Source organism: Carassius gibelio, chromosome B9 (genome assembly GCF_023724105.1).
Source record: "Carassius gibelio isolate Cgi1373 ecotype wild population from Czech Republic chromosome B9, carGib1.2-hapl.c, whole genome shotgun sequence".
NCBI classification, from domain to species: Eukaryota; Metazoa; Chordata; class Actinopteri; order Cypriniformes; family Cyprinidae; genus Carassius; species Carassius gibelio.
This window is the reverse complement of record NC_068404.1, coordinates 11103569-11130690: the sequence shown is the minus strand read 5'-3', so window position 1 is coordinate 11130690 and position 27122 is coordinate 11103569. Positions and strand designations below refer to the sequence as shown.

At 37.6% G+C, this 27122-nt stretch overlaps 4 protein-coding genes across 7 annotated transcripts in view; 1 reads left to right on the top strand and 3 right to left on the bottom strand.

The window, feature by feature from the left end:
• Positions 1–263: 263 nt before the first annotated feature.
• Positions 264–7971, bottom strand: zgc:162707 (UPF0524 protein C3orf70 homolog B). Its single transcript, XM_052565940.1, has 3 exons — positions 7515–7971; positions 7015–7203; positions 264–969 (listed from the first exon to the last, which is right to left on the bottom strand). The coding sequence occupies exons 2-3, from the start codon at positions 7196–7198 to the stop codon at positions 392–394; spliced, it is 762 nt and encodes a 253-aa protein (XP_052421900.1). The 5' UTR covers positions 7199–7203; positions 7515–7971; the 3' UTR covers positions 264–391.
• Positions 7972–9779: 1808 nt separating this feature from the next.
• Positions 9780–18421, bottom strand: ehhadh (enoyl-CoA, hydratase/3-hydroxyacyl CoA dehydrogenase). Its single transcript, XM_052565939.1, has 7 exons — positions 18071–18421; positions 17689–17792; positions 17208–17377; positions 16910–17021; positions 15889–15993; positions 12194–12535; positions 9780–11112 (listed from the first exon to the last, which is right to left on the bottom strand). Exons 1-7 carry the CDS (start codon positions 18142–18144, stop codon positions 9860–9862), a joined length of 2160 nt encoding a protein of 719 aa, XP_052421899.1. The 5' UTR covers positions 18145–18421; the 3' UTR covers positions 9780–9859.
• Positions 18422–18847: 426 nt separating this feature from the next.
• Positions 18848–21935, top strand: tmem41aa (transmembrane protein 41aa). Of its 2 annotated transcripts, none has more exons than XM_052564786.1 (5): positions 18848–19098; positions 19488–19638; positions 20528–20689; positions 20781–20919; positions 21000–21935. In XM_052564786.1, exons 1-5 carry the CDS (start codon positions 18923–18925, stop codon positions 21221–21223), a joined length of 852 nt encoding a protein of 283 aa, XP_052420746.1. In that variant the 5' UTR covers positions 18848–18922; the 3' UTR covers positions 21224–21935. The 2 variants fall into 2 exon arrangements, with proteins under 2 accessions (XP_052420746.1, XP_052420747.1); XM_052564787.1 differs by having other exon boundaries at positions 19086–19220.
• A 660-nt stretch (positions 21936–22595) lies between these two features.
• The window catches only part of igf2bp2a (insulin-like growth factor 2 mRNA binding protein 2a), a 60207-nt gene continuing 55680 nt past the window's right edge, over positions 22596–27122 (bottom strand). For all 3 annotated transcript variants that reach the window (XM_052564783.1, XM_052564784.1, XM_052564785.1), the window contains exon 16: positions 22596–26778. In XM_052564783.1, the coding sequence (XP_052420743.1) occupies positions 26683–26778 (96 nt within the window). In that variant the 3' untranslated portion in view covers positions 22596–26682. The remainder of the gene's footprint in view (positions 26779–27122) is intronic.

The window sequence follows — 27122 nt, the reverse complement described above, 5'->3', positions numbered from 1 at the left end:
ACATGAGTATAAAATCATTCATTTGGAATAAATTAGCCCCAATTCCACAATTAATTTAAAGCGATTTAACCCGTTCACTATGGATTACTATAGTGAATTGAGGTAAGGCAAGAACGCAGTTTGCTCAATAATGGTATTTGGTTCACTTTTATATATAAAAGGTCTTTCATATTGCATTTATAATGACAGACAAGAACTGTGATTAACACCAAATTATGGACCATGTGAGGCGTAACAATGAGCACAGAGATTAAAGACACATATAAAGTATAGTACTGTATTTATGGGTGTAGCATTTTCCTCTACATACAATATTTCTTTTAACACAATGAGTTTATCTTGTCCGACAAAGAGAGAGAGAGAGGTGTAAAAAGAACAATAAGAGCAAATATCACACAGTAGTTTCAATATTTTCAATAATCTCCACAATGGATTTGGAAGGGGACAGTAGGGTGCATTCATCCTGATCCCATAGACTTCCCGGACTTGAGTGTCCATCAGTGCTAAGTTCATCCTCTTCCTCAGACTCTTCCTCACAGGACTCCAGATAGTGTCCTCCCAGTGCGTTGATCCCTGAGTCCTCGGAGTTGGAGGGCGAAGAGCAGTGGCCCATTTTTGGTCCTTTAACAGTCTCTTCAACAGTCTGCTGCAGTTTCTGTGGAGTCAGAGAGGCGGGATTTATTTGAGGTGGAGTGGGAGGGGCCTCCGTGTGAACCGGGGGCCGCTGAACGTAACACATCTTGCCGTTGATGCGTTTGACAATGTAGTCATCGATAAACAGTTCAGCAATGTTGCAGTATTTGGGAGATTCTGGGCAAGGTGGAGGCAGGAAACAGGGGGAGATGCGGAGGAAGCGTTCAGTCAGAGAGATGGACAGATCGATGGTGTCGGTGCAGTCAGATGGAGAAGCTGGAACAGCTGTGCTGGGTAGCTGAGCCACATTGGTCATGGGCTGGTAGACATATTTACCTGTACAGACAGAGTAAAAGGAGTTCATTACCTGGGTGTGTTAGAAAGTACATAGGAATTTGAGCATTACAATTTTATTATCTCATCAACACTAAAGCAAGCAGTAAATTGCTAATGAGCCTTTGAGAATATTTATGTAGCAAAGTGTGAATATACTCACCTTCGGGCCTTCATATAGATGATATTGTTTCTTTATCAGAACAGATTTGGAGAAATGCATAATTTGCTCACTAATGCATCCTCTGCAGTGAATGGGTGCCGTCAGACTGAGAGTGTAAACCACTGATGAAATCATCGCAATAATACACTACTAATCCACATGATCTTGGTGTGCTTGATCTGTGCATATTTCTCTCCTGATTCAGATGAGAGGACTTTTTCACTGGAGAGAGCGATATTAATGATAGAGGACTCATTTGAAGTAAAAACTTCTGAATGATTGATTTGTTTCTTACGAACATGCAGCTTTTCACTTCACAACATGTTAACTGATGGACTAGAGTTCATGTGAATTATTTTTGGATTATTGTGATGTTTTTATTAGCTGTTTGGACTCATTCTGACGGCACCCATTCACTGAAGAGGATCAATTTGATGTCAAACTGATGTGATGCTAAATTTCTCTAAATCTGTTCTGACAGAGAAGCAAACTAATTTACATCATGGATGGCCCCTGGGTGAGTAAATACTCAGCAAAATTGTGTTTTATTTTTGGGTGAACTGTTCCTTTAAGTATTACTGAGGCATCCAAAAAAAAAGAAACAAAAAAAAAAAAGATAATATTATGCATTGCATTAAAACTCACAGGATGCTTCATTATGTACGGTCTCTTGCAGTGCGCTGCAGTATTAGTGCCAGACCTCTGGTCTGAATGTCATCATCATTTACAAATCAATCGGTTTTGTTTCCATTAAAGCACACATATCAGTATCTCACACAGAGAAAGTTATTCAAAAACCTGCGGCGTGCATCTGCATGCCGATGAAAACTACTGGCGCACACAAGTTAAGTTCATCTTCGGATTTGCTGTCATAAAAGACAGCAGATCAAAAAAAAAAAATGTATTTCATGGAAACATATTTCATTACATAATAATAATAATAATAATAATAATAATAATAAACTGTGCACATTCAGAGTAGTCAGAGATAAAAATGAATAATCCAAATATTATGCTGTAATCCACTGAGGTTGTATTACAGTGCAGCAATACTGCTTTCACAGAATTAATTAACCGGCCTTATTCTACACGTTGTAGCATTTTATTTTTTATCACAGTCCACTAAGAATGTTAGATAATGTTTCTTGCAACCAAAAGAATCATGATTTAGTTGTTTGATGGTTTTCCTTTGAATCTTATTGTAACTATAACACTTCTATGCAAAAATAACCTCTGTTGGTGATTGGTTAACCTCTCTGCGTATGAAATGAGAAACAGCCCCACGGCAAAGCTGTTGAATGGGCTTTTCTTTTTATTTTATTTTTTAAAAGTGGGAAGTTTATTTAAAAAAAAAAAAAAGATTTATTGTTAGATAATGGTTCAGGGAGCATGAGGAATCATTTTCATGCATGAATTGGCCACCACAGAGTCCTGAGCTTAGCCCCACTGAAAGTCTTTGGTACACTCTAAAAATTACCCAACTGCTGGGCTGAACCTATTGGGTCATATATTGGGTTGATTTTTCCACTGTTGGGTATTTTTTGGTGTTACCCAGCTGCTGGGTTAGTGGCTGGTTCAACCTTAGCCCATCACACATCGCTCGGCAACACACCAGCACAAGAATCAGCTCTATTTTGAAAGGAATAACAGAGAACAAGAAGATGAAAAACTTGCATTAAAAACATTAGATTTAAAAAAAATTTATTATAAAATGCTTGTTAAACAAATGTAAATGTAATACTGTAAAAATCTATGCTAATCAAAAAACAGACAATTCAATATGTCTTATGTTTTTGTCATTGGGTGTTCTTCCTTATTAATGAATGTTCATATTTTGATCATTACTGTTGCCTCTAGTAATTCTGTGTGTGATTTCTAATTTCCGACCCATTTTAAGTCGGCAATATAGTAATTTCTAAACAACAGTTGAGTTAAATAAAACCCAGCAATTTTAGAGTGTATGTTGGAGTCAGCTTTATAGAGTGATTCAAGTCTTCCATTGTCAAAACAAGATCTCAAGCAGGATAGGCAGTGTAAAATTGACTCTAGCAAATCCCAAAGACTTTTCAATGGGATCAAGCTCGGGACTCTGAGGTGGCCAATCTTTCATCATTTGAGCCTGATGAAACTTGACATCTGAATTCATCTTGGAATATGGGCATGAGTACAGTGTATATTTTGATCAAGGGGGATTTGTTTGTCCCATTTATCATTTTATGATTCAGGAGGGCGCTCATGCTCCCTTTTGTTGAAAAATTGTCAAAATGAAAAGTCCAGAGAGGGAGGGACATACGGCATCATAATGCTCATTTCTGTTCCGTTCCATTGCACACATCTTGCAGAATTCACCCGGGGTGTGATCAGGACATCTATGCCAACACTAATCTCCTGTTATCTAAGGCCCAGATCAACATCCACTCATTCACTCATGGCCTTTGACAGGAAGTCTCTTGTCTCATGTCTCTTTGTCTGAGCGCCTTTCTCACATGCTTAGTCTCCATCCTTCTCTTTCACATTAGCATCCCCTTAATTATAAAGAAGTCATCTCTACAGAGATAACATATGACAGCAACCCCATCCATCCCATTTACTTCTCCAGGAAAGTAGAAGACAGCAACTGTCAAATATCTTGTGTCTATTGCTGCAAAGAGATGACTGTGCCAGGTTTTAACTAAAAGTAGTAACACAGCTAACTATAAACCACATTTTAAAACCGTATGAGGGCAACTTTTCCCTATTTGAGAGTGTATAAAAATATGTAAAAATCTAATAATAGCATATAGTATATTTTTAATACAAAGAATTTCAAATAATTCCACACAAAACTGCACAAATGACTTAAATGCTGTATTTTGCATGCCAGGCAGCTAGATGGTGATGTCACTTTGTAAAGAAACTCAACTATATACTGAAAGTGTATACGCGTGAAGTCACCATTTTCACAAACTCACATTTTTATAGTCAATACTGAGACAATAACAGTATCGCTTTCAAAAACGTTGAAAATGAAAAAGGTTTGAATTTTCAAGCCCCCAAAACGCTGTTATAGTCTAAATGAACAGCCAAAACACATTTTTTTTGTTTGTTTTTTTTTTAGTTGAAAAGGCCCCCTTAAGATAATTGTAAGCACAAAAATATATATTTTTTTTAAACCACAAAACTAAATAGATACAATTTAGGTGCTAATATGTACTTTTAAAGTGCTAATACTTACCATTAAAAACTAAGATGTACAATTTAGGAGTAAAGCTATAAAGCACAAAATGATTGTAGCCCTAAAATTTTTAGATGATTTCTGTAATAAATTCATGAGTAGAACTTAATAAACATGTCTTTCCGAGAAGAGCAAAGACAACATAAGAAACAAAAGCAAAATAAACTCATTACTTTCTAATGAGATTCCGAACATGTCCTGTGAAAAGTGCAAATGAAGCAAACTGCTATCTCAACTCAGCGGAAAACAATTATTTTGCTGTACTTTTCTCATGTGCAATCAACAATAGAGGTTCCACTTGTACGATTTGGCATTCATTTACAGACTTCTTTCGGTTCTTTGTTTTATAAATCTGTGGGACAAAGGACCGGATCTCCAAGCCAGAACAGAGCTCACAGAGGAAATCAATGTTTGACAGCTGGAGCTGCAGGCACAGCGCCAGAAACAGGAGGCTTCCTTCTCTACGTTTCACACATGGCCACATAACATCACACACGCCTGAAGCACAGACGCCACTCTCACAGCTTCTGCTCTCTCACCACAGCCCTGGATTTGCTCAAAGTATGACTGAATACTGTCAAACCCAAACACAGCTGAGCAAAGCTCACCATATCACGTGTGGTGCTGTGGAACAGCAATATTAATAAATCATCACAATGTACACCATAACACAGCAATGTCCTGATGGGGTTCTCACTGCATCCTAAGAAGAGGTAAGACAGAATAAAGACTTTTCTACAATGGAAACATTGCATTTGAAAGGATTTAGAGGATTTAAGTTTTTTTGGACACGGAGCACAATCTCAGTACTCATTCAGTGGGGTCAGTAAATGATTTTAATGTTTGAAAAAGAAAGATCTCTTTTGCTCACCAAGGCCGCATTTATTTGATTAAAAAATACAGTTAAGATAGTAATATTGTGAAATAATATTACAATATTAAAACAATGTTTTCTATTTGAACATTGTAAAATAGAACTTATTCCTGTGATGGCAAAGCTGAATTTTCAGCGTAATTACGCCAGATAATGAGCCACACGTGGGGTTGTGAATAACACAGTTACCATTTGTGCTAGGTATAATTTCAAATGTCTGTAACACAGTTATGCATCAGCTCCAGGATTTCCAGCCATGAATTAACAGAACAGGCAGACTAAACAATACATAACGGGGTGCACATGTTGTGTTTGCAATTTTATGGTACATTTAGTGCTTTTCAATGGCGCATCAGTCAGTAGTTATATCACAGGGCAAGTGTGCTGGCTGATAAACCACAAGCATGCATTAACATAATGCTTTGTCTCTATTGCAATAACGCTAGATTAAAGCTGTCATAATGTGCACAGACTGATAAAGGACATACACGTATTAAAGAAACACTGAGTGTCTCCAACCATCCTATAATCCAAATGCATGATTTTGCAACTTCATATCTCATGTGTGCATTAATAAGGGGGAAAAACTATTACACCATCGCAATGTATGCTAACAATGATGAAGTAGTCATTAAACAAAGGCTGCATAACTGCATTTGTATATCAATATTACATTGTGCAGAGAGTGTGAATTTGTGATGATTACAGACATGCTTTAATTGATCAAATAAATACATAAATAGAGTAACCTTTCTGTGCTGTATAAGTAATCACAAACATAGACCAATAGCTGATCGGTTACTAAAACTAAGCTGGAAAAGAATGGACTTAATCTAAAATATAGATGAAATCAAAAATCTATGAGTTGAAAGTACTCTAAGGGCCATTGAGGATAATATTCTTTTATTATTTGATGGCTGAACTCAATACAGTTCAGTTCCCCCGACGGAAGTGTCATGGGAGGGTATTAAATATGGTTTGATCAGTTCACACGGTTCTAAAGGCCTCGCGCTGACTTTTACCCTTCCTTAAACACAATGAAAGCTTTTACAATCACTCAGGAGCTGAACTCAGTCAAAGGGACGTGAACAAGGGGAAGTGAACATCCTGCTAAAGGAGCGGAGCTGTCGCTTCCTGTGTATACACCGATGGACGGGTCCAGGGTCATCTCAAATGACTGGAGAGACTGCTAATGACTGGAGAATATAAAGGTGGCGCCAAGGTTCAGATGGGGTGATGTCTGCTTTGATAAAGTCAGATATAAAGATTTGCTGCAGAGATATTCATGGCTGACACATCTTGTTTACTAAGAAATTCTCAGAAACATATGTAGTCATATACTGCTGGACAAGCATCCAAGCGACACCAGACAGCAGTTTCTGATGACAGCACAAGCTCATAAATGCTCCCAAAGCAGCTGTGACAATAAATTAGAAAAACAGGTTGTGCGATCATACACACAGCGCATGGTATTTATCAAATACATGTCATATTTGAAACCCTAGATTCATAAAAATAGTGAAGAAAATGAAATCGTCTTCACTATATAACCTAGTTTTCCTGCAAGATGATCGACAGCAGAATATTTCTTTCTGCTACATGTATAAAATGTTGGGGCAGTGATCTTTAATCATAATGTCAGCTGCATTATTGTCCCTTTGTTGATGTTTTTGTGTGACTTGAATGATACTATTCCTTATTTCAGAGTAGTAGACACTTAGTGTTTTATCAGGTGATGCATTAAAATAAAATGGAGTGGAATAGAATGCATTTGTGTGTCAGAAGGAGGCCACTTACAGTGACACCAGCCCAAATGGCAGCACCAGTGCAGTTTGAAACACTTTCCGTGGCTGTGTGTCGCGCAGATGGACAGTCCATCACAGGGGAGAAAGTCTGGTCTGCCTGCACAGCTTTTGGCCAGAGCTTGAGCTTCATCTAACTTATCACTTTTCAAAGCCTTCTGAGCTCCGGTGTAAGCCATGGTTACTGGAAGAGAAGAGACATGCAATGAAAATACACCGCTGAGCTCAGCGTTATCTACTGCCTTAACACGCATTACAAATTGGAAAGTTTTAGTCTAAAATGTTAAGGAAAAAAATGTGTTTAGGACACACTTTATATGAAAGTGTCCATACCCAATGTAAATTTTACGTTATTTTACACTATTATATAACATTACCATGCAAAATCATTGATCTTACGGAAAATATTACTGTATTAAAAATAAATGAAGAACTGCAGAGTGTTAGTCTCAAATTATAAGAACTACAGACATATTTGAAGTTTGGTTTGCTTACCTTATTCAGGTTTGAGCACTTACAGCTGATGATGATTTCCTGCCATCACACAATATCTGCATTAAACTTCCCACAACATCTGCATTAAGATCCCTGTAGCCGTACGGAATATGAAGAAAGACATTTTATCCATTTAAACTGACAAATGATGCGGATATTCCTTGGGTTTTCCTAGATTTTCCAGAGAAATGCCACTTGAATTGAGTTAAAACAACGGTAGCTGCCAGATCTGTATTGAGGAACAATGGTGCACGTGACGGGTCCTGGAGCGTCCGCTATTTAAAGAGGAAAAACAGCTAATCAAAGCAGCACAGACTGAAACTTATGCAAAACAAGAGCCCGGTGGCGCGTGAGCTCCTCGCGCTGCTGTCTGAGAGCTGGGACTGAGAGCTGCTCGCGTCGCACGCTGACAGATATTATACTGCACACAGCGGCAGTGGCGACACGTGACCAGCAGACGGCGCTATAATCTCCCTTATTTACATTGTAATGTAAGGTGTACAAAGACACAAAGAACGAGCTTTAGAAAGACATTCTAAAATAGTAATATAATAATAATTTTTAAAAAATTATATATATATATGTATAATTTTACAGTGATCTTAGTATGTAATTATTAAAGGGGTTAAATCTGAGCAAATATATGAAATGTTGATAAGTTTTCGGCACTCTGTGGACATTTAAAACAATGTCGTAAAGATGCATTGTTTAATGATATATTAGTGAATCTAGGTACTGATGCAAAATTCTGATCTCTGTATACATGTACAAATAATTTGTGACCCTGGACCACAAAACCAGTCTTAAGTGTCAATTTTAAAAAATGTGAATATACATAGCTGAACAAATAAGCTTTCTATTGATGTATGATTAGTTAGGATCAGACAATATTTGGTCAAGATACATCTGGAATCTGAGGGCTCAAAAAAAATCTAAATACTGAGAAAATTGCCTTTTTACGTTTTTCATAAGTTCTTGAATCTTAGCAATGCATATTACTTATCAAATATTAAGTTTTGATATATATTTATGGTAGGAAATTTACAAAATATCTCCATGAAACATGATCTTTTCCTAATATTCTAATAATTTTTGGCATTAAAGAAAAATCAATAATTTTGACCCATACAATGTTGGCTATTGCTACATAGTATATACCCCGGTGACTTGAGACTGGTTTTGTGCTCCAGGGTCACATTTGGTCTTCATGGTTTGATTTCTAGACCGTCTTTGGACATAGTTCAAAGGGGTGAACAGGGGTTTAGTGTGGTTTAATTAAACAGCCTCAAAAATAGTTGAGTAGCAGCACAGAAGTAATAGCAATTAACTTATCCCTTGCAGCAAAGCACAAATCACATCATACACACCACACCTCACAGAGCAGCTATTCCACATAGATCCTCAAAGCCAAATTAATTAAAAAGTTTTCCTCAAACTGAATACACAGCCACATAAATGAAAAAAAGCACATTAACAGGTAATTCATCATATTGTTCAAAACTTTGGAGTCAGTCTGGAGACAGTAAAAATGTTAAATATATAATTTTTATTATCACTTATTTAGCAAGGATATATGAAACTGATGAAAAAGTGACCTTTAAAGACATTTATAATGACTCAGAAAAAATTGTTCTTTCGAACTTATAAGTATAAAAGTTGACAAAAAATATTAAGCAGCACAACTATTCACAACACTGATATAACAATAAGAAATGTTTCTTGAGCACAGATCAGCATATTAGAATGATTTCAGAAAATCACGTGACACTGATAACTGATAATGGCTGCTGAAAATTCAGCTTCGCCATCAAAGAAATAAATATAATATAATAAAATCTAAAGTAGTTATTTTAAAATGTAACAATATAATTTATTTTTTATTTTTTGTATTTTTGATCCAATAAATCAAGTATTCCTGAGCATTGAAGAGATGTTAAAACGTTAATTCTAACTGCCCTCAAACTGTTGATTAGTAGTGTACACCGAATGTAAGTTGTGAATGTGTATGGGCAGCTGCAGCATCTGAGAACCATCTCATCCATGAATCCTTTAAAGATAAAATGCCACTTTTCTAATTCATTTTTACAGCATGGTAAATGAAACACCAATGGGCAAAGCTGTGCAAAAATGAAACAAGGTAATTTGTTTGGATTTATTTGGCTTTCTGCCAAAACTAAAGACATCTGCTCCTAAGAAATGCTAAAAATATAACACAGGAAATTAAAACCTCTTCAGGGAGAGATAATGAGAGTCGACGAGACTGGGTTAAGAGTTGAGAAAGTAAATTCTTTATTAATAACAGCTTTTAGTAGTGTTTCAAAATGACAATTTGGCATGTTGCGCTTTCAGAGATGGCTGTGCATTGTTTTGATATGCTCTCTCCATTTTTGAACAGGAGGACTGCCACAAGCCACAAGTTTTTTCAAAAGTGGACTGGGCTCCAAATGAGGCACATCAGGATTGGCTTGGTGGTAATGCTCCAACCTCTGCAGCACTCTTTCCAGGCCCACCATGCTGGCGTAGAACATGGGCCCACCTCGATGCCTTGGAAAGCCATAACCAAACAGATAGATGACATCAATATCCTCGGGTCGGGCAGCTATGCCATCTTCCAGGATACGGAAGCCCTCGTTGGCCAAGGCAAAAAGGCATCTCTCAATTATTTCCTGGTCTGAGATATTGCGCGGTTGAATGCTGTACCTGCTCCTGTACATCTCGAGGAGGTTCTGGATAAGTGGGTCAGGCTTTGCATTTGTTCCTCCAGGTTTGTCGTACATGTACCAACCACGACCTGTCTTCTGACCAAACCTGCCTTGTTCACAGATCATGTCTGGAACTGGACAGTACCTACGCCCTTGGCGCCTGCGTGGGGGATTTTTTGGGTCAACGTCAGGACCAGTCAACCCAGATTCCTTCCGGATTCTCCAACCCACATCAAGGCCTGCGAGGTCAGACATCCTAAAGACTCCCATCGCAAAACCAAAGTCCTCCAGAGCCTTGTCGAATTGTTCAGGTGTGGCTCCCTCCTCCAGCAGGAAGGTGGCTTGATCCAGGTAAGGCTTTAGCATGCGGTTTCCAACAAAACCAGGGCAGTTTCCAACAGCGACACTTACTTTTCCCATCCTTTTTCCAAGGCTCATTGCTGTAGCGATGGTTTCACTTGAGGAACGAGGCCCGCAGACAACTTCTAGGAGCTTCATGACATGTGCAGGTGAGAAGAAGTGCATCCCAACCACCAGGTGTGGTCTGTCCGTCACACCAGCCAGCGCATCCACATCCAGACCAGACGTGTTGGTGCAGAGTACAGTGGCTGGTCTACAAACCTTGGACAATTCTTGGAAAACACGCTTCTTAAGTGCCATGTCTTCAAAGACGGCTTCGATAACAAGGTCCACATCCTTCAGGTCCTGTAAGCTGAGGGTGAATTTGAGGAGATTGAGAGAGGCACTCACTCCCCGTCTTTTGGCATCTCTCTCCAGCATGCCAATCACCATCTGCTTTCCAGTCTCCAAGAGTTTCTTTTCTGACTCTACAGCAATGACAGAAATTCCCACACGTGCCAGAGACACAACAATGCCTCTTCCCATAGTGCCCAGACCTAAAAGGGTGACAGATTGACGGTCAGCACAGAGTCAGACAAAACCACCAATTTAAAATAACATATTAGACAACAATAACAATTAGACTTGTTCAATGGCAGATGGTGAAACTGAGCAGAGCACAAAACAATTGTATGCATGATGGTTTGCACAGTGCCAGCATCTTTCCTCTGTGATAAGAGAACATCTCTGCTTGTTTCAAACTTCAAACAAACAAATGTTTTCAACACTGCCGAAAATCAACATTAGCACACTAACTACCAATAAATATGCATAAAGCTGTCCAAGATGAAAATGCTGAACAGGAATGAAAAAATGGGGGTTTAAAATTAACTATAAAAAAACAGAAGGCACACTGATCAAATATATGCTTTAAAGTTCCATATATATATATAAAAGTCTGAATATGGTTTTGTCCATACAATGAGAGTCAGTGGATCCACCTTTGTTCTTTTATTTTATAGTCAACTGAAGAAAGTAAGTCCTACGAGTTTGGAACATTATAAAACTGAGAAAATGATGGCAGAATTTTTTACATATTTCTGTCTATCCCTCTACAATGCAGTGATATTTTATATTTTTATATACTATTATAGTTGTAGTAATATTTTTGATTAGCTATCATTTTCATATTTAAATGTTCTTAATTTTTTTAGCGCATGTGTTTAGTAAATTTGTTATTTATTATTATTATTATTATTATTATTATTATTATTATTATTATTATTATTATTATTATTATTATCATTATTTTTATTATTATTAATATGTACATACCATTTATGTTTTGTAAACACACCTTTATACTCTCAGGTGATTAATCAAATCAGGGGTTTGTCGACCACCTAATTTTGTGCTATTGTTGTGCGTGCTTTTATTCTGTCTTTCCTCATTTAGTAATTTTAGTGCTTCAACTTGTTGCAGTCAGCTGCCAAGGCCAAGTTTTTAATCTAATATTTAAATTTTATATCAGCTATATTCAAACTAACATAAATGTTTTAATAGTTTTAGTTAGCAATATTAATCCTGGTACCATTCCCAGGTCTTGTTCATGCAGATGAAGACATTATTTTTTGTTACCTATGATTGCTGCACTCCGGATCTCTCTGGGTTTGCTGTTGTTCCATTGCGCTCCATTGGGTAGAGTCCATTTCCCAGCAGTCCTCTGAGCAAAGAAACAGTACTGAAGAGCCTGGGCCTGCCCAGAGTTGAAAAGAGTGGCCATCAGTTCGCTCTCCCGCTTTATTCCCTTGCTGTAAGGCATTGTAGCGGCTGCCCGCACCGCCTGAATACAAGCCAAAGGTGCCATCACTCCCCGAGCTTTCTTTTTAACCTGCATGGTGACCGCTTCTAAGAGGGCATCCAGATCAGGAGTACAGGGTGTGGTCAGCATGCTCACTCTTCGGGAAGACAGCGGTTTGCCTATTAATGATACACAAAATATGATGTCAAAATATATTCTGATACACGTCAATGCTGAGTGGAAATTACTGAACCTTGAATATTGCATGTTTCCGATTGGTTTACAGGTTACAGATTAACAATGGAAAGTTGTAGTGATCTATATATGGTATTACAAAAAAAATACAATACTTAAATCTCATACAGTGATGAAACCGTCAACAAGTTTATCAACAAATATTCCAAAATCCTTTTAGTAATCCATTAAGTTGAATCATGTCTGAAAGTGTATAATCATGGCACTCAGCACAGAAACACTACACAACACTAAATCTGACTTGAGTCCTGTTCTGTCTGGTACACACCCATTCACACTTCCTGATGCGCACACACACACACACACACACACACACAGAACAGCCCATCAAAACTGCATTTTTCTGAATTTATCAGGTTCTAAAGTTTGACTTCCTGCCTTACTAAAAGGATTATGCAGGGCGGTACTTGATTCAATATAGCTTCTAACTGCATTAGATTTATCTTCCTCTCTGGAATCTGGGTCACACGGATGAGACTTAAAGGGCCAGCAGAACAAGAAACCAACAGTTTTGTCCTGTTTTGAGAAGATAATATAAAGCATATTGATAGGAATGAGTATTTTGAAAGGAGTTGATTCTCAAAATTTCTTTGGTGCAAATACTGCACGATTTTTCACTAAACTTCACCCATGAATTATCATGATGGCATTTTCACTGTACTGTACAATGGCTATGAGTTGTCCATTTCATGTAACACATAAAAGCATAAGGAGTCATTTTGATGTCTAGTGTGCTGTGCTATACCACATGATACAGATGTATCTGTGGTTGATCTGTGATGCTGTGGTTTCACTAATGCTGTGATTTATTGTGAGTAAGTACTGTAGAGCTGGGTCAGATCCTGATAGGTGCATTTGACAGATGTTTTCTGTGACTGGAAAACAATATAAATCTCTGTAGCAATGAGAGCCGAGAGCGAGATTCTTCCGAAAGTATTTAGGGAGAATAAGTGTGGCACTTTTGTCTACTTTTTACATGGTTCCCTGTTAAATAAGTAATCAAATAAAACAAACACATAATAATCCTGGATTCACAAGTATTTGTCCCATTCATTGGGACATGGGATTTTAAACTAATTCTGTAAGTAAAGAGCTACAAGATGCATGACAACATTCCAACATTTGATTTGTGGCAAATAAATAAATAAATAAATGGAAATCAGTAAAAAGACACTCAGAGCACTTAATACACTCATAACATCTTTTACGAGTAAATTAACGACTCAGCATTTTGAACTCGAAAGCAATGATACAAAAAAGTATTGACTTAATTAGTAATTATGAACCATAATAATTGTGCAATATATAAAAAATATTTGTCATTAAGGCTGCATTTATTGAATAAAAAATACAGTGATATTGTTAAATATTATTACAAGATTAAAACAGCTGGTTTCTATTGTAATATATTTATCCTTTGATGCTAAAGCTGAATTTTTAACAGCTGTTACTCCAGTCTTCAGTGTCATGGTGCTCAAAAAGCATTTATTATTATTATTTTATTATGATGAAAACAGTTGCTGTGGTCCCACTTTATATTAGGTGCCCTTAACTACTATCTACTTAAACAGGGAAAATAAGTACAATGTTCTTATTGTGTTCATACAGTATTGCAAAATAATTTTGCTGCTATTGAGGTGGGATACGTGTAAGGTTATGCAGGTTTGGTGGTAGTAGTAGGTTTAAGGGTGGGTTAAGGTGTTAGGGATAGGTCAACAGTGTATATATATAAATGTACTTACAGAAATTGATTACAGATGTAATTACATGTTTTTTAAATACAAGTAAAATGAAAAAAATTTACAGTATGTACACAATTGTATCAAATTATTAATTTAAAGTAGTGCTGTCAGACGATTAATCATGATTAATTGTATCCAAAATAAAAGTTTTTGTTTACATGATAATAACTTATTTTGTATGTGATTAATCGATTGACAGCACTTATTTAAAGGTAAGTACACACAGTAGTAGTTAAGGCCACCTAATGTAAATAGGGTCCATTGTGGAAACTGTGATACTTTTTTCAGGAACAACAGGATGTTAGAATAAAAAATCTTAATTATAAATAAACATTTGAACGGTACTGTGTGCATCAAGGGAGTGAGAAGTCTCTGCTGAGCTCTTTCAATGGAGAAAATCATTTTTACTTGAGGACACTACTGTTCAACATAATCTATCACATTCATGAGATTTAACTTCCATGCTAATTCTCAGCCATTCTCTTTAAACGAATTCTCTGTTGTCACATTTTGAGGTAGAATCAACCTGTTTACATTCTAAAAGACTTGACCGTTTTGAACCATTTACATTAGGTATTTAGCATTAGTCAGTGAATCTGTTTCCACCATACCTGCTCCGCAGTTCCATTTAGTTGACTGTCGTGAGGATTTGGCCGGGTTGATCTTCACTCAGCGTGTGATTACAGTGAGAGCATTAGCTGTGGCCAATCTTTAATCGCCCTCCAGAGCTTATCCTGACTCTAGATGAACCCTGATCTCTCCCTAAGAGTGTCACTCACAACATTCACATTACAAGGGATCTGACTGGCTCCCTCAGTAGAGTACAACAAACAGCTGCAATTACTGTAGACCTAGAAAAGCTGAATAATTTGACAGAAATATTTCAGAGTGTCTAGCAATCCTCCCAATGATTTAATTGCTCTCATATGATTTTTCATTACTGGAGGAAATGGGGGGTCAAGAGAAGGTGAAGGATTGGCATTCATTTTTCAGAAGCTGCAGAGAGAGTCTCTAATCGCTTTTTCAGACCGAGGATGATTCAACACCCTCCAAGCGACAGAATAAACAATCGGTTTTTGACTCCACTTGACCACTTAGTTTTTTAAAGACAATCAACGATTCTAGTCCCGGAGTAAAAATCATTAGCATTTTGCATATTTTAAAACTAATTTGAGGTGATATAAAGACCATCTTATAATAATAGGGAATTACATCCTCAAGAACGTGACCTATTATTATGAAAAAAAGAAAGCGTATAAAAATGTAGTTTGTTCAAATCGTTCCTCAATGCTCAGAGGGATCACAATTAATATTCTAATAATGTTTGTTCCTTTTCACATTCTTGAAAAATAGATCAAAAGAACAGAACAACTCTGAAACTCTTTGACAAGGATATGAAACATTAATTCCATTTGCTGTGACAAAGGGTTTATCTGGTACGTCCCCTGACTCTGAAAGCCTGCCAGAGACTCTGCTTCCCTTTACTGTTCAAGCTTTTATTATCCGTATTTCTGCTTTGCCAGCTCATGACATACCTACAGCTCTCAGGGCAAACTCCACAGCCACCTCACAAGCATTCTGTTCTGTGACCTGGTCAAGGATGCCCAGCTTCAGAGCCTCCTGGGCAGAGAGATGGCGGCCTGCAACATCAAACAATAATGCTGCTGTAGGTAAAAGGGAAACTGAGCGATGTGGGGTGCTTTATTTGATTATTTTTCTGCTTAATATATTATGATAACAGGTGAGGAGAATCCCATCATAATCATTAAACAACTGAAATCTGATTGCTCATTTGTTAAAGGATTAGTTCACTCAGAAATGAAAATAAATTACTCATGCTCACAGCGTTTCAGTCTAGCAAGCTGTTATTTTAATAAATATGATATATATATATATATATATATATATATATATATATATATATATATATATATATATATATATATATATATATATATATATATATATATATATATATATATATACACATATGTGTGTGTGTAGTCATCATAAAAATTAAAAATGTTGTACAGAAAAAAAGGCAATAGTTGAAAATTCTTTCTGTTTGTCTTCCACTGAAAAAAAAAAAAAAAATCCAAAACATATGTTTTGGAATGACATAAGGGTGAGTAAACAAATGACACAATTGTCATTTTTGGATGAACAAGCCCGAAGGCAAATCAATCAAAAACTAAATACAATAGTGACACCTAGTGGGAAAAGTTTTATTTATTACTGAAAACACAATGTAGTTATCTATTGCTTTCATTTTTTATTTTTTTTAGCACTTGCTAATTTGAAAATCTATTTAATTACGTATTAAATCTCTTTTGAATTAGCAGCAATGGCAGTTACAGAACATACAAAAAAGAATTAGGGGACTGGATAATTTTTTTCTTAGCCAATCAAAAATTTCAGAAACACTCTCCGCATGACTATGACTGTTACGTTTTTTAAGAACAGTTGCAGAGAGGGCATGGGGTTGAAGTTAGAAAAGGGGCTGAAATCTGTTGGGGTGAATTGTGGGTGTGCCAGTAGGTTAAGTATAGGATTTACCAGTGGTGATCATCTCTAGGGCAGCAGGAATGCCAATGAGCCTGGGAAGACGCTGTGTTCCCCCTGCAGCTGGCAGGAGGCCCAAAGTCACCTCTGGAAGTCCAAGACGTGCCTGGAACACATAATACATTATACACTACATACTCAGTGCATAAACCACAAAACAACAACCTTTCCCTTCTTTGGTAAACTTTAAATATTGATATCAAAGTTCAACCGATTAACTAGGGACATATCAACACTAGACAGTGTTGCACAATATGTGCACAAGAATAAAAAGCAGTACAAAATGGTTTACCTTAAAGTGTGCAATACGATAGTGACAGACTAGGGCTAATTCAAAGCCCCCACCTAGTGCCACCCCCTCTATGGCAGCAACCACAGGTTTCTGTCCAGCCTCTATGGCATCCAACAAGGGTACCAACGGAGGTCCTCTTAAAGGGCCAGCAAACTCACGGATGTCTGCACCTGCAGAAAAACATATCATCATGAGATATTATTAGCTTGTCTTCTTAAGGCTTGAACACACAGTGAGATGTATGTTTCTGCATGAGTTTGTCAGAAGAACTATAAAGTTAGGTTGTGTGACATCCTCAGTTGTAGGTCCAGTTTTTCTCTGTAACTATTTACAATGTTGGCAAGTGTTTTAAAGTCTGTTCAGATTTAAAAAGTCTATTACATAACTCAGCCAGAGGAAGCGTTTCATTGAAAGACTTAATAATAATCTTCAACCTAAAAAAAAAAAGCTTATGGAAGATGTTTATCTTTAATATTCTAACCTCCACAAAACCTTCCGTTCTCTCCGCAGATGACCACTGCCGTGACCTTCGGGTCATTCAGGGCACGCTCCATGCTCTTTGCCATGGCATGACGCACTGCAGAACTAAGGAGAAGGCAGATGTTTATTTCACTATTGTTCATAAACTTAGATGGGTTTATAACAATGCACTTAAAAAGTGGACATTTGTCTATGTGGACAAAACCATGTGTATACATTAGCATTTATAAAACGTCTAATACAACGTAGTTCATTAGAAAATATATTACAAGAATGCAAGATTGTATGTATTACTGGAGTTTGTTTTTCTTTATTTAAAAAAAAGGATAATAGTGCATTGAATGAATGCATTATGTTTTAGGAATATGCAGGTTTACACTCACCTCAAGGCATTGACTGGTGGGTTGGTAAGAGTGATCAGAGCAACTGATCGTTTAACAAGTTCATATCGTGCCATTTTGTCGAGTTGAACGATGTCGTTGTGTGTTGAAAGAAACGGGGGACTTTGGAACTTTGGAACACCAGCTAACTCAGTGCGTCAGTGCAATCGCACCCACTCCTTTATTATTTGAGCTTGGACGTCGGACGTAACTTACGTGTCTTCCATGACATTTGACTTTCACGAAGAGTATAAAACACTGCAGCTTTGCCAAAAAACTTATTTAAATAACATCTGGTCACAACAGGGGACGGCGCTTCCATTCCCGGAAGCGAATTCACTAAATTGCTCATGAAAATTAACGAAGTAAGCGAGGCCCACCCAGTATTCTCTTTATTTGATTTTTGAATTGACAAAATGTTAAAAAGAGCAAACTAAATAGTATTATGAGTGGAAGTGTTTATTTCTTAGGTAATTTATATTTTAATTTCATAAATTACACAAAAGAATACCATAGTATGCTCTCAGAGAATAGAATAAATGTTAATAGTTAAATATAATATTTGACTTTTTCTGGTTCTGTTTTCTTATACTCTGGCCATATGTTGATACATTTCTGTTTAGTAAACTGGCAAATTAGCGAATTCAACAAAATCGACGTTCTAGCTTATGAATATTAAATAGATCACGTGGCCAGGCACGTCAAGAATCCTACCAATCAGCGGCTATGAACAGCAGCGTGTATATATAAATTAATATTAATACGTTTGTCCTTCTCTTACGTCTCTTACGTAGAATTCGTAGTTTGCGGAAGTGAATTGGACATTCAGTTCCTGCGCCCTCTAGTTACTCCGACATGCGTTCGCTTGTTGGTCTGATCGTTGTAATATTGACGGCTACTTTTTACCTTTATCTTCTGTCCACTAATCTCCCCCCTGGACCTCAGCTGCCTAAGAAAGAGCATGAAGGAGAGACGAGAACATCTAATGATGAGGAGGACAGCCCAAGTGAAATGGAGACTTCAGCCTCCAGGTGTGCTTCTCTTGCATGTGTGAGAATGACCACTGTCTATCTTCTGCTATATGCAGCTCTCACAGCTGATTTTTCATCCTTTATCGGAGGATGTATAGCTTGCAAAGTGTAAAAAAAAAAACGTAAGTATGAAGCATTTCCAAAATGGATTCTCTCTGTCTCGTAGTTATCTCCAGCTTTCATTTGTCCTTTGGCACTGAAATTAGATCTGCTGTTGCTACCACGTTTATTCTTGTACATCCCTGCATATTAATCATATTAAAGAAGCTTGGTCTTTTTTCTGATCTCTGATGAGTTAGTGTCACTGAACCAGATGCATAATCAGGAGAGATACTGTCCCTGCAAGTTTACTAATATCCACCCTGTCATGTGACTTTATTCTGGTCCAGGTTGAAGTTCCCATCAGACCTGGATGAGCTGAAAGAGATGGCAGAGCTGTTGCAGTTTTACAAGACAGAGCACACAGGATATGTGTTGTTACTCTTCTGCAGTGCCTACCTCTACAAGCAGGCTTTTGCTATACCCGGTTCCTCTTTCTTAGTAAGGAGAGTATATAAGCATTATACTTAAATGGAGGTCAACTGCTTGAAAGAGTGGTCAAGCTGTTTATTCCTTCTTGAAAGTGTGACATTTTCCTCATTTAGGGCTCGAAATGTGCATGCAATATTTCAACATTTAGATGGGTTTTGAATAGCCTGTACAAATTCTGCTGACTGCGATCATTTTCCATGTGATTCACCAAAAATCAAAACTTGTGAAACTCCATTTATTTTTGGTTGTTACTAGTATGTTGCAGAACTGAAAAGAAGCGTGATAAATCTAAATTCCCCTTGGTTTGAGAACCATACATGACATAAAAGAAGAGGCTGTTTACAAGTACATCTCTTCCATCTCTCATTTGACCCTCTAACACACTAGCACTCTCTATTCAAGTTCCATTCTATCTGCCTTTTTCTCATTATAAACAAAAAATCTTGAACCAGAAAAAAAACTTTTCACAGCTCCTAGCCTCCATATTGTTTGTTTGATTGCTTCTATTGTCCTCATTTGTAAGTCGCTTTAGATAAAAGTGGAATGATTAAATGTGAATGTACAATATACACAAATAATGTTATATACTATTTATACTTAGTTGTATTTATTTGCACCTCTGTGCGAACAGTCACAAAATTTTTTTATATTTCATCAATACGGGTACTGTAGATATGTACCAAAAAAAATACATATGTCAGATTGAGCCCTAACATAAAGGGAAGAACTGTTCATAATTTCTCATATTTTTGTAGTTTCTAATAAGCTGAGGTTTTTATGTATTTAGTAGTTTTGGCAAACGATCTTCAAAACCAATGAAGGTCAGTTTGACAGATGGCAAGAGCATTATGTATAACGTGCACCTTTGATCTTACAACAATTTTTTTGTCTTCCACAGAACATCTTGGCTGGGGCCTTGTTTGGGACGTGGTATGGTCTTCTCCTCGCCTGTGTCCTCACCACAGTGGGCGCCACGCTCTGTTTCCTCCTGTCCCAGGTGTTTGGCAAACAGCACATTGTGAGACTCTTCCCTGGCAAAGTGGCCATGCTGCAAAAGAAGGTGCATCGAGATGTCTGAAAGTACAACATACGAAGTATCATTGCTTGATTTTTGTTCATAACCTAACTAATTCAGACTTTTTTTTTCCCAGGTTGAGGAAAACAGAAGTAGCTTGTTCTTTTTCCTGTTGTTCCTGAGATTCTTTCCCATGAGTCCAAACTGGTTCTTAAACATGACCTCCCCGATACTGAATATTCCTGTCACTCTTTTCTTCATGGCTGTCTTCATTGGTAAATGACAGTAGATGATATTTCAGAACATTTCCCTTGTGTTTGTAGAATTTATTTAAAACCTGTGTATTTGCTTTCAGGCCTGATGCCATACAACTTCATCTGCGTCCAGACGGGATCAATGCTGTCTACTATCTCCTCTCTGGACGACTTGTTCTCCTGGAGTGTGGTGTTGAAACTACTGCTTATTGCCTGTGTTGCTCTGCTCCCTGGAGCTCTGATCCGTAAATACAGCACTCGGCATCTCCATCTGGACGGCCTTGAAACAAATGGACTCAGTCAAGACAAGAAGAAGAACCGATAAGGGCCTTGGCTGCTTTGTGGGTGGCTATTTGTATTTAAAATCTTTTTTGTGGCCTCACATTTTTAAAAATGGAAATGTAATTTTTACATTTCTTTACTTGGAAGACTGCTTTGGTTTTACTTGCATGGGTTAAGTGAGAAAATTTCTGTATTTATATGTACCGGTAATCTTGGCGGTCTTGAATTCTGAATCCTGCCTTTATGTACGAGTCACAGAATTACTCATCTATTGGTTTTCACTTAGTATACATACTGTACATTTATTCCAGTGCACATCAGCTGTCTAGAACATGCTTTTGTGGTTTAAAATATGTGAAATCGTGCTGCCAAGTAATGACATTTGCGGTATTTAATATAATTCCTCTGTATGTACAGACTGTAATAACATTTTGTATGTGAGTTACTGTCTTTGAAATCTCACAGCAGCCTTAAAAGTGACCTACCTCACTGAAGAGAAATATTTAATATTTTACTTTCTTGGAGTACTTCTTGGAGCTGTAAATATTCACTATTGGTTTTGTTTCTCTATGGGGACGGATGCAGTATGTGAAGTCCTGCCTAGTCACTCAACGGCCAACTTAATAATGTTGAAATGGTGAATTAAAGCAAATCCTTTTCTATGTATCAGTGGTTTTAGCAATGCTGGGAGCAGAATGCAGTATTTGTATTCACCGAACACCCACATCATGTGAGTAAAGCTGTTTATGATGTGATCAATCGTCTGATAATGAACTCCGTCCATTACCTTCTTCCAGAACATTTTATCTGTGTGCTGTTCATTTCAAGCCAGTGTTCATATGCACAGGTGATCAATGTTAGTGCAGGTTTTTTAAAGGTAAAAATGGCATCGCATTATGATTAGTGCAACTGTCTGACCAGGGAACCATGTCCTGCGTTTACCAGGGAATTTAGCTCCAGGCTGCCCTGGAAATAACTACAGCTGTCAAAAATCACTTCCTATACCCTATCTAGAGCTGCACAGTTTAAATTAAGAATCTCATTGTGATTTTTCTGATCACTTTGAATAAAAATTTTTGTTTCTTTGTAGGGCTGTGCTATTTTGATAATATATCAGTATGTATAGAAAAATATAATAATAACAGTAGTAATAATTATTACTTAAAAATGTAACTATTCCAAGAAACACTGCTTATTACAAAATAAATAATATTTAATTGTGAAAAAGTATTAAAGGTAAAAAAATATTTTAGATGATAAATGTGAAATTACAATACTAATATTTATTGTGAAAATATAATCATTCTGCCCTTATTCAATCCCATAATGCACCTCCATGACGAGTGTTCTCTAACAGCTAGCTGCTAAAGTATACTTTAACACATTAACAACAATATGAACTTCAGACATGAGAATTTTATAAAGAATTTTTTATTGCTCAAATCCATGTTGATCAGCAGTACAGTTCACCTACATTTCAAAACAACATGGTTGTTAGCCAAAAAAAAAAAAAAAAAAAGTTCAGCTCTCAGTCCCCCAAACCCACCTAACTACCCACAATCCAGCTGAAGGGACACGGCAGGCAGTGCAGCGAGCCCAGTCTCTGTTTCACACTGCTCAAAATGAACTGCCGTGAGAAGCTAGAGAGCTGCGTAGGAATGGATCTGCCGTGGTAAAGGCGCAAAGAAGTTTTCACAGCCTATGATTTGCATTGAATTCTCATGCATCGCTCTGATTTCCTGCTCTCGTCCCAAGTTAAACACGACTACAACTGTGCCGCCATACTGTGAGCAACTATAGCTGTGCCTGTGGCCTATTCTAATATCAAAAAATAAACATTGAACAGCACCTACCTTATGTCTCCATTCACCCTAAAAGCTTTAAGGCCCAAAGAAGACCACGGTGAGATTTCATGCCAACACAACAAACAACAGCTATCCTAAACTGACCTGATTCGCTCAACTTATATTAGCTATGACTTTTGGCCTAAAGTTAATGCAACGACCTCAATTCTTCCTAGCGTTATGTTACAGGATATCATAATGGATAGCGAGACAGCTTAATTATCAGACTACAGAGACAATATAACAGTGTGGTGTTAGTGAATGCACGTATCGACTAATGCTTCCGTAAAGTTAAATACTGACGCACACCTGACGAAGCCTCGAAATACAAACTCTAAAGAAAAGTTAAGAACCACTGTAGAACATTAGATAGGTGTCTAGTGACAGCGTGGCGTGTGTTACAGTTACAATAACAGTTCAAAGTGATCCGAGTTATCATACTGCTACACAAACCTGAACTCCATCAATGAGCAAACACCTGAGATTAAGCAGAAAGTCTATCATTCAGGGGAAATAACGGCCTCGTCTAGCTACAAGCCTTCACAGAGTCAAGAACCTTAAGAATCGTATTCAGCTTCTTGAGTGAAAAATTGCAAGAAATCAACAACCTAGCCTAGCCTGATGTCTTCGCTACTCTTTGCAGATAAGTGTGGGTGAGTTGCTTCAGAAAGTAAAAAATGATTTACACAGGTCTACAGTAACACGCCACTATCAAAAACGGTCAAAGGTTAGAAAAGCTTGCAGTTCAGCTACTGTATGAAAGCAAACCAGCCATCCCAAGTACACACACTAGGACCTAGCATAGTGACTTTCTACTGTCTACCGTCTTGATTTGACATAGGCCTTGCTGTTTCAGCTGTAACACGCAAGGACTGCAACAGGCAACAGATCCACTGCAGATCTGAGGTGACATAATACCTGCATTTGTGATTTTTGTGTAATTATGATTTACCAAACAATTACTCTGTGAATCACATCAAGAAAAAAAGAGCTCTTTTATTTTTATTATTTTTTTCTCAATTTTTATTTTATTTTATATCAACCTGTTTTTGTTTTGTGTAAGGCCTCGATAAAAAAAAAACCTCTTAATTAAAAAATTTGGTCTGACTGTAATTCCTGAATTTGGATGCATTTTTATAAAATGTAAAGAGAAAGCTGGCTTACGCCTCAGACAGCGCAGTTGCTCCTGAAGAATGTTTCAAATTAAGCCATTCTTGCTTGATATTCATAGTCTTTTTAACCTTTTTAAAAAAGTCTTTTTCAAGTCTTTTGTCACTGATCTGGACATCAGCACACAGTATCCACATTCAGAACCCCTTTCGGGCAGGTAAGTACCCCTCAAACTAAATTCCCATACAGTTTTGAAAGCTTTAAGATCCATTCTTCTGTCAGATGGACCTTTAGACTTCATACTAGATTTTTATCTTGATCTGTTTTATTATTATTAAAAATAAAACGGTAGCACTTTATTTTACAGTCCTGTTCCTCATGTACATACTATGTACTTATTATAGTAATTACAATAACTATGTAATAACTAGGTACTAACCCTGAACCTACCCCTAAACCTAACCCTACCCCATGTAGTTACCTTGTATTACCAGAACTTTCTTAGATACTTTCTTAAATACACTATAAGTACACTATAAGTACATGTTAGTACACGTACTGTAAAATAAAGTGCAACCAATAAAACATTCAAAACTTTCAGTTTACAAGGCATACAAAATGCGGGGAGGGAAAAAAGGGAACTTAAAAGATTGGACTGAGGTACCCTGACGCCTGAGGTAGATCACAATACTGACATGCGCACCAATCACATTCTGATCAAAGTGTTGCGGTGATTCATTACTGTTCTTACTGTTAGTATACTACCAATATTCATAGTCTACTTCCAAGAAAACAAACACTTCCCTTCAGGATAACATGGCAGTGTTCCACCAAAAAAAGACTTGTTTTTTTTCTGTTTGTTTCTTATTAATAGCTCTCATCACAAAATAGGAAAAAAAAAATAGATTCATAAATATTTCTCTCTCATTATATATATATCTATATACACACACGCATACACACAAATGGAAGCTGTGCGTATTGGCATAAGCCTTGCGTCTGGAAGATGAGGCTTAGCTCTCATTGGGCGAGGGAGCTGTCTGTGATGACATAGACCGGTGACGTTTAAGGCCACGAGCTTCCATGGTCAAAAATAAGAAAAAAAGAATAAAGGGATACCCATGTCTGCTCGTCCTGTTGAAACGGTCAATCAGTTTCCCAAAACAGCCCGAGTATTGGTTAAAAAAACAAAACAATAACAATCTTGCCGACGGACCAGCTTACTGAACATGACAGGGTGGTGCTCTTTCTAAAAGGCTGCTTATTGTACATTCACAGCTGTCATGCCGTTTAGAAAGCTCCCTGACTAAGAGATTTAAAGCCAAGCACAGCCATGTGTGTACCACCGGTCATAAGATGCCTCCTCGTCCCACATCAACCTGACCCTTCAATCACATTTTGAGTACCCCATCTTTTCGTCTCCTTTCAGCATAGATTAAGGCAGATTCTTGGTGCACATTGGATTTCATTCTGCCCGAGCCAGTAAAGGTGCGCTGTCTTTCAGACGCTGGTGCTTGCTTTATATTCTTTTCATACCCCCAAAAGCAAATAAGGGGTGTTGACTCCTAAGCCACATCTACCACATACCTACTCCGTCTCGTAATAACTGCCGCCACAAGAATGCGGTGGCAATGAAATGACTAAATACAGAAAAACTAAAAAGGGAGTGTAAGAGCTGGACAGAAATAAGAACAAAACTACCAATGATAAAAGCTTAAAAAATGAAAGATAGGCATCCGTTGGCACGCAGAGGCTAAGTAACAAGGATCCGTTGAGCTGGATGGTGTTTCCCCGAAAATGCAAACAGGCTAAGATATGAATATACGTTCTGTCATTTACATTTCCCATTCTTTTTCCATCATCAAGAAATCTGAAAAACAATGTTATATGCGTAGGCGATCGCATATGTGCACTACACGCCCGATGGCTTGTGCAAAACGAGAAGAATCGTGCTTCTGCTTGAGATATAACAGTAAATTTGTTCTAGTGTACTGGTTAGAATATGGCTGAGAATCTTTGAAATCGCAATCTGAGCATCAAAAAATAACAAAAAAGAATAATAATAAATCGGTTGCCAACTGCTAGTGCACACCCACACTTTACCTACCCGAGAAAACAGCAACACAACTCAGTTTAAATGTATCAGTGTACACATGTTAATGGAGCTTCATATCTGTGTTAACCCTAGATTAAGCCTAAATTTTGAAGTTTATAAAGAAATTGTTTTACGTGGGGTGACTGTGATGTTTCCCGTCCTGATAACAGACGCCCCATACCTATTCTTCTCAAGCTCAGGGTGTGTTTGAATGATAAAAGGAACACTTGTCTTCTTGCGCTTCCTTCCCCCCTCCCTCCCTCCCCAAGCTGGCAGTGCACTCAGAGCCTTCTGCCCGTGGCTCCTTCATCTCCCCCAGAAAGAAGTTCTTTGGTTTTGATCCCACGGCTGCTGGTCTGCCCGGCCGGTCCCCTTCGTCCAGTCTGGTCTGGTCTGATTCCAGTTGGGAGGGCTACATTCATTGGCAGGTACACGCTGGGGCTGCACTGATGGTCACTTGGAGCGTTGTGTCACGGGGGCGCCTTGCTGGTGCTTCTGCTCCTGTTGTTTCACCTGCTGGATGATCTCCCTGATTTTCCTCTGTGCAGTCTGTGGCAGCAGAGGAGAGTAAGTTTATAGTGGTAAAAGTTTGATTTCAGGTTCTATTTAATAAGAGAGAGGTGGCTGAGTGAATTCGGCAACATACAGTACGATAAGCATAAGCAAACATTTCATGTTTTGTCACTGCTGCATGCAACTGAAAATCCCACCTCGCTTCCTGTCAGTTCTGATCTTTCCTGCCATAATTAAGGCAAAAATCCCAAACATAAATCTTAAAAAATAATAACAATAATAATAATAATAAATTAATTAATTTACTGTCACTTTAAAAAAAAAATGTAATGCTGAATAAAAGTATGAATTGGTTACGTTCACTTTAACGACCCCCAAAC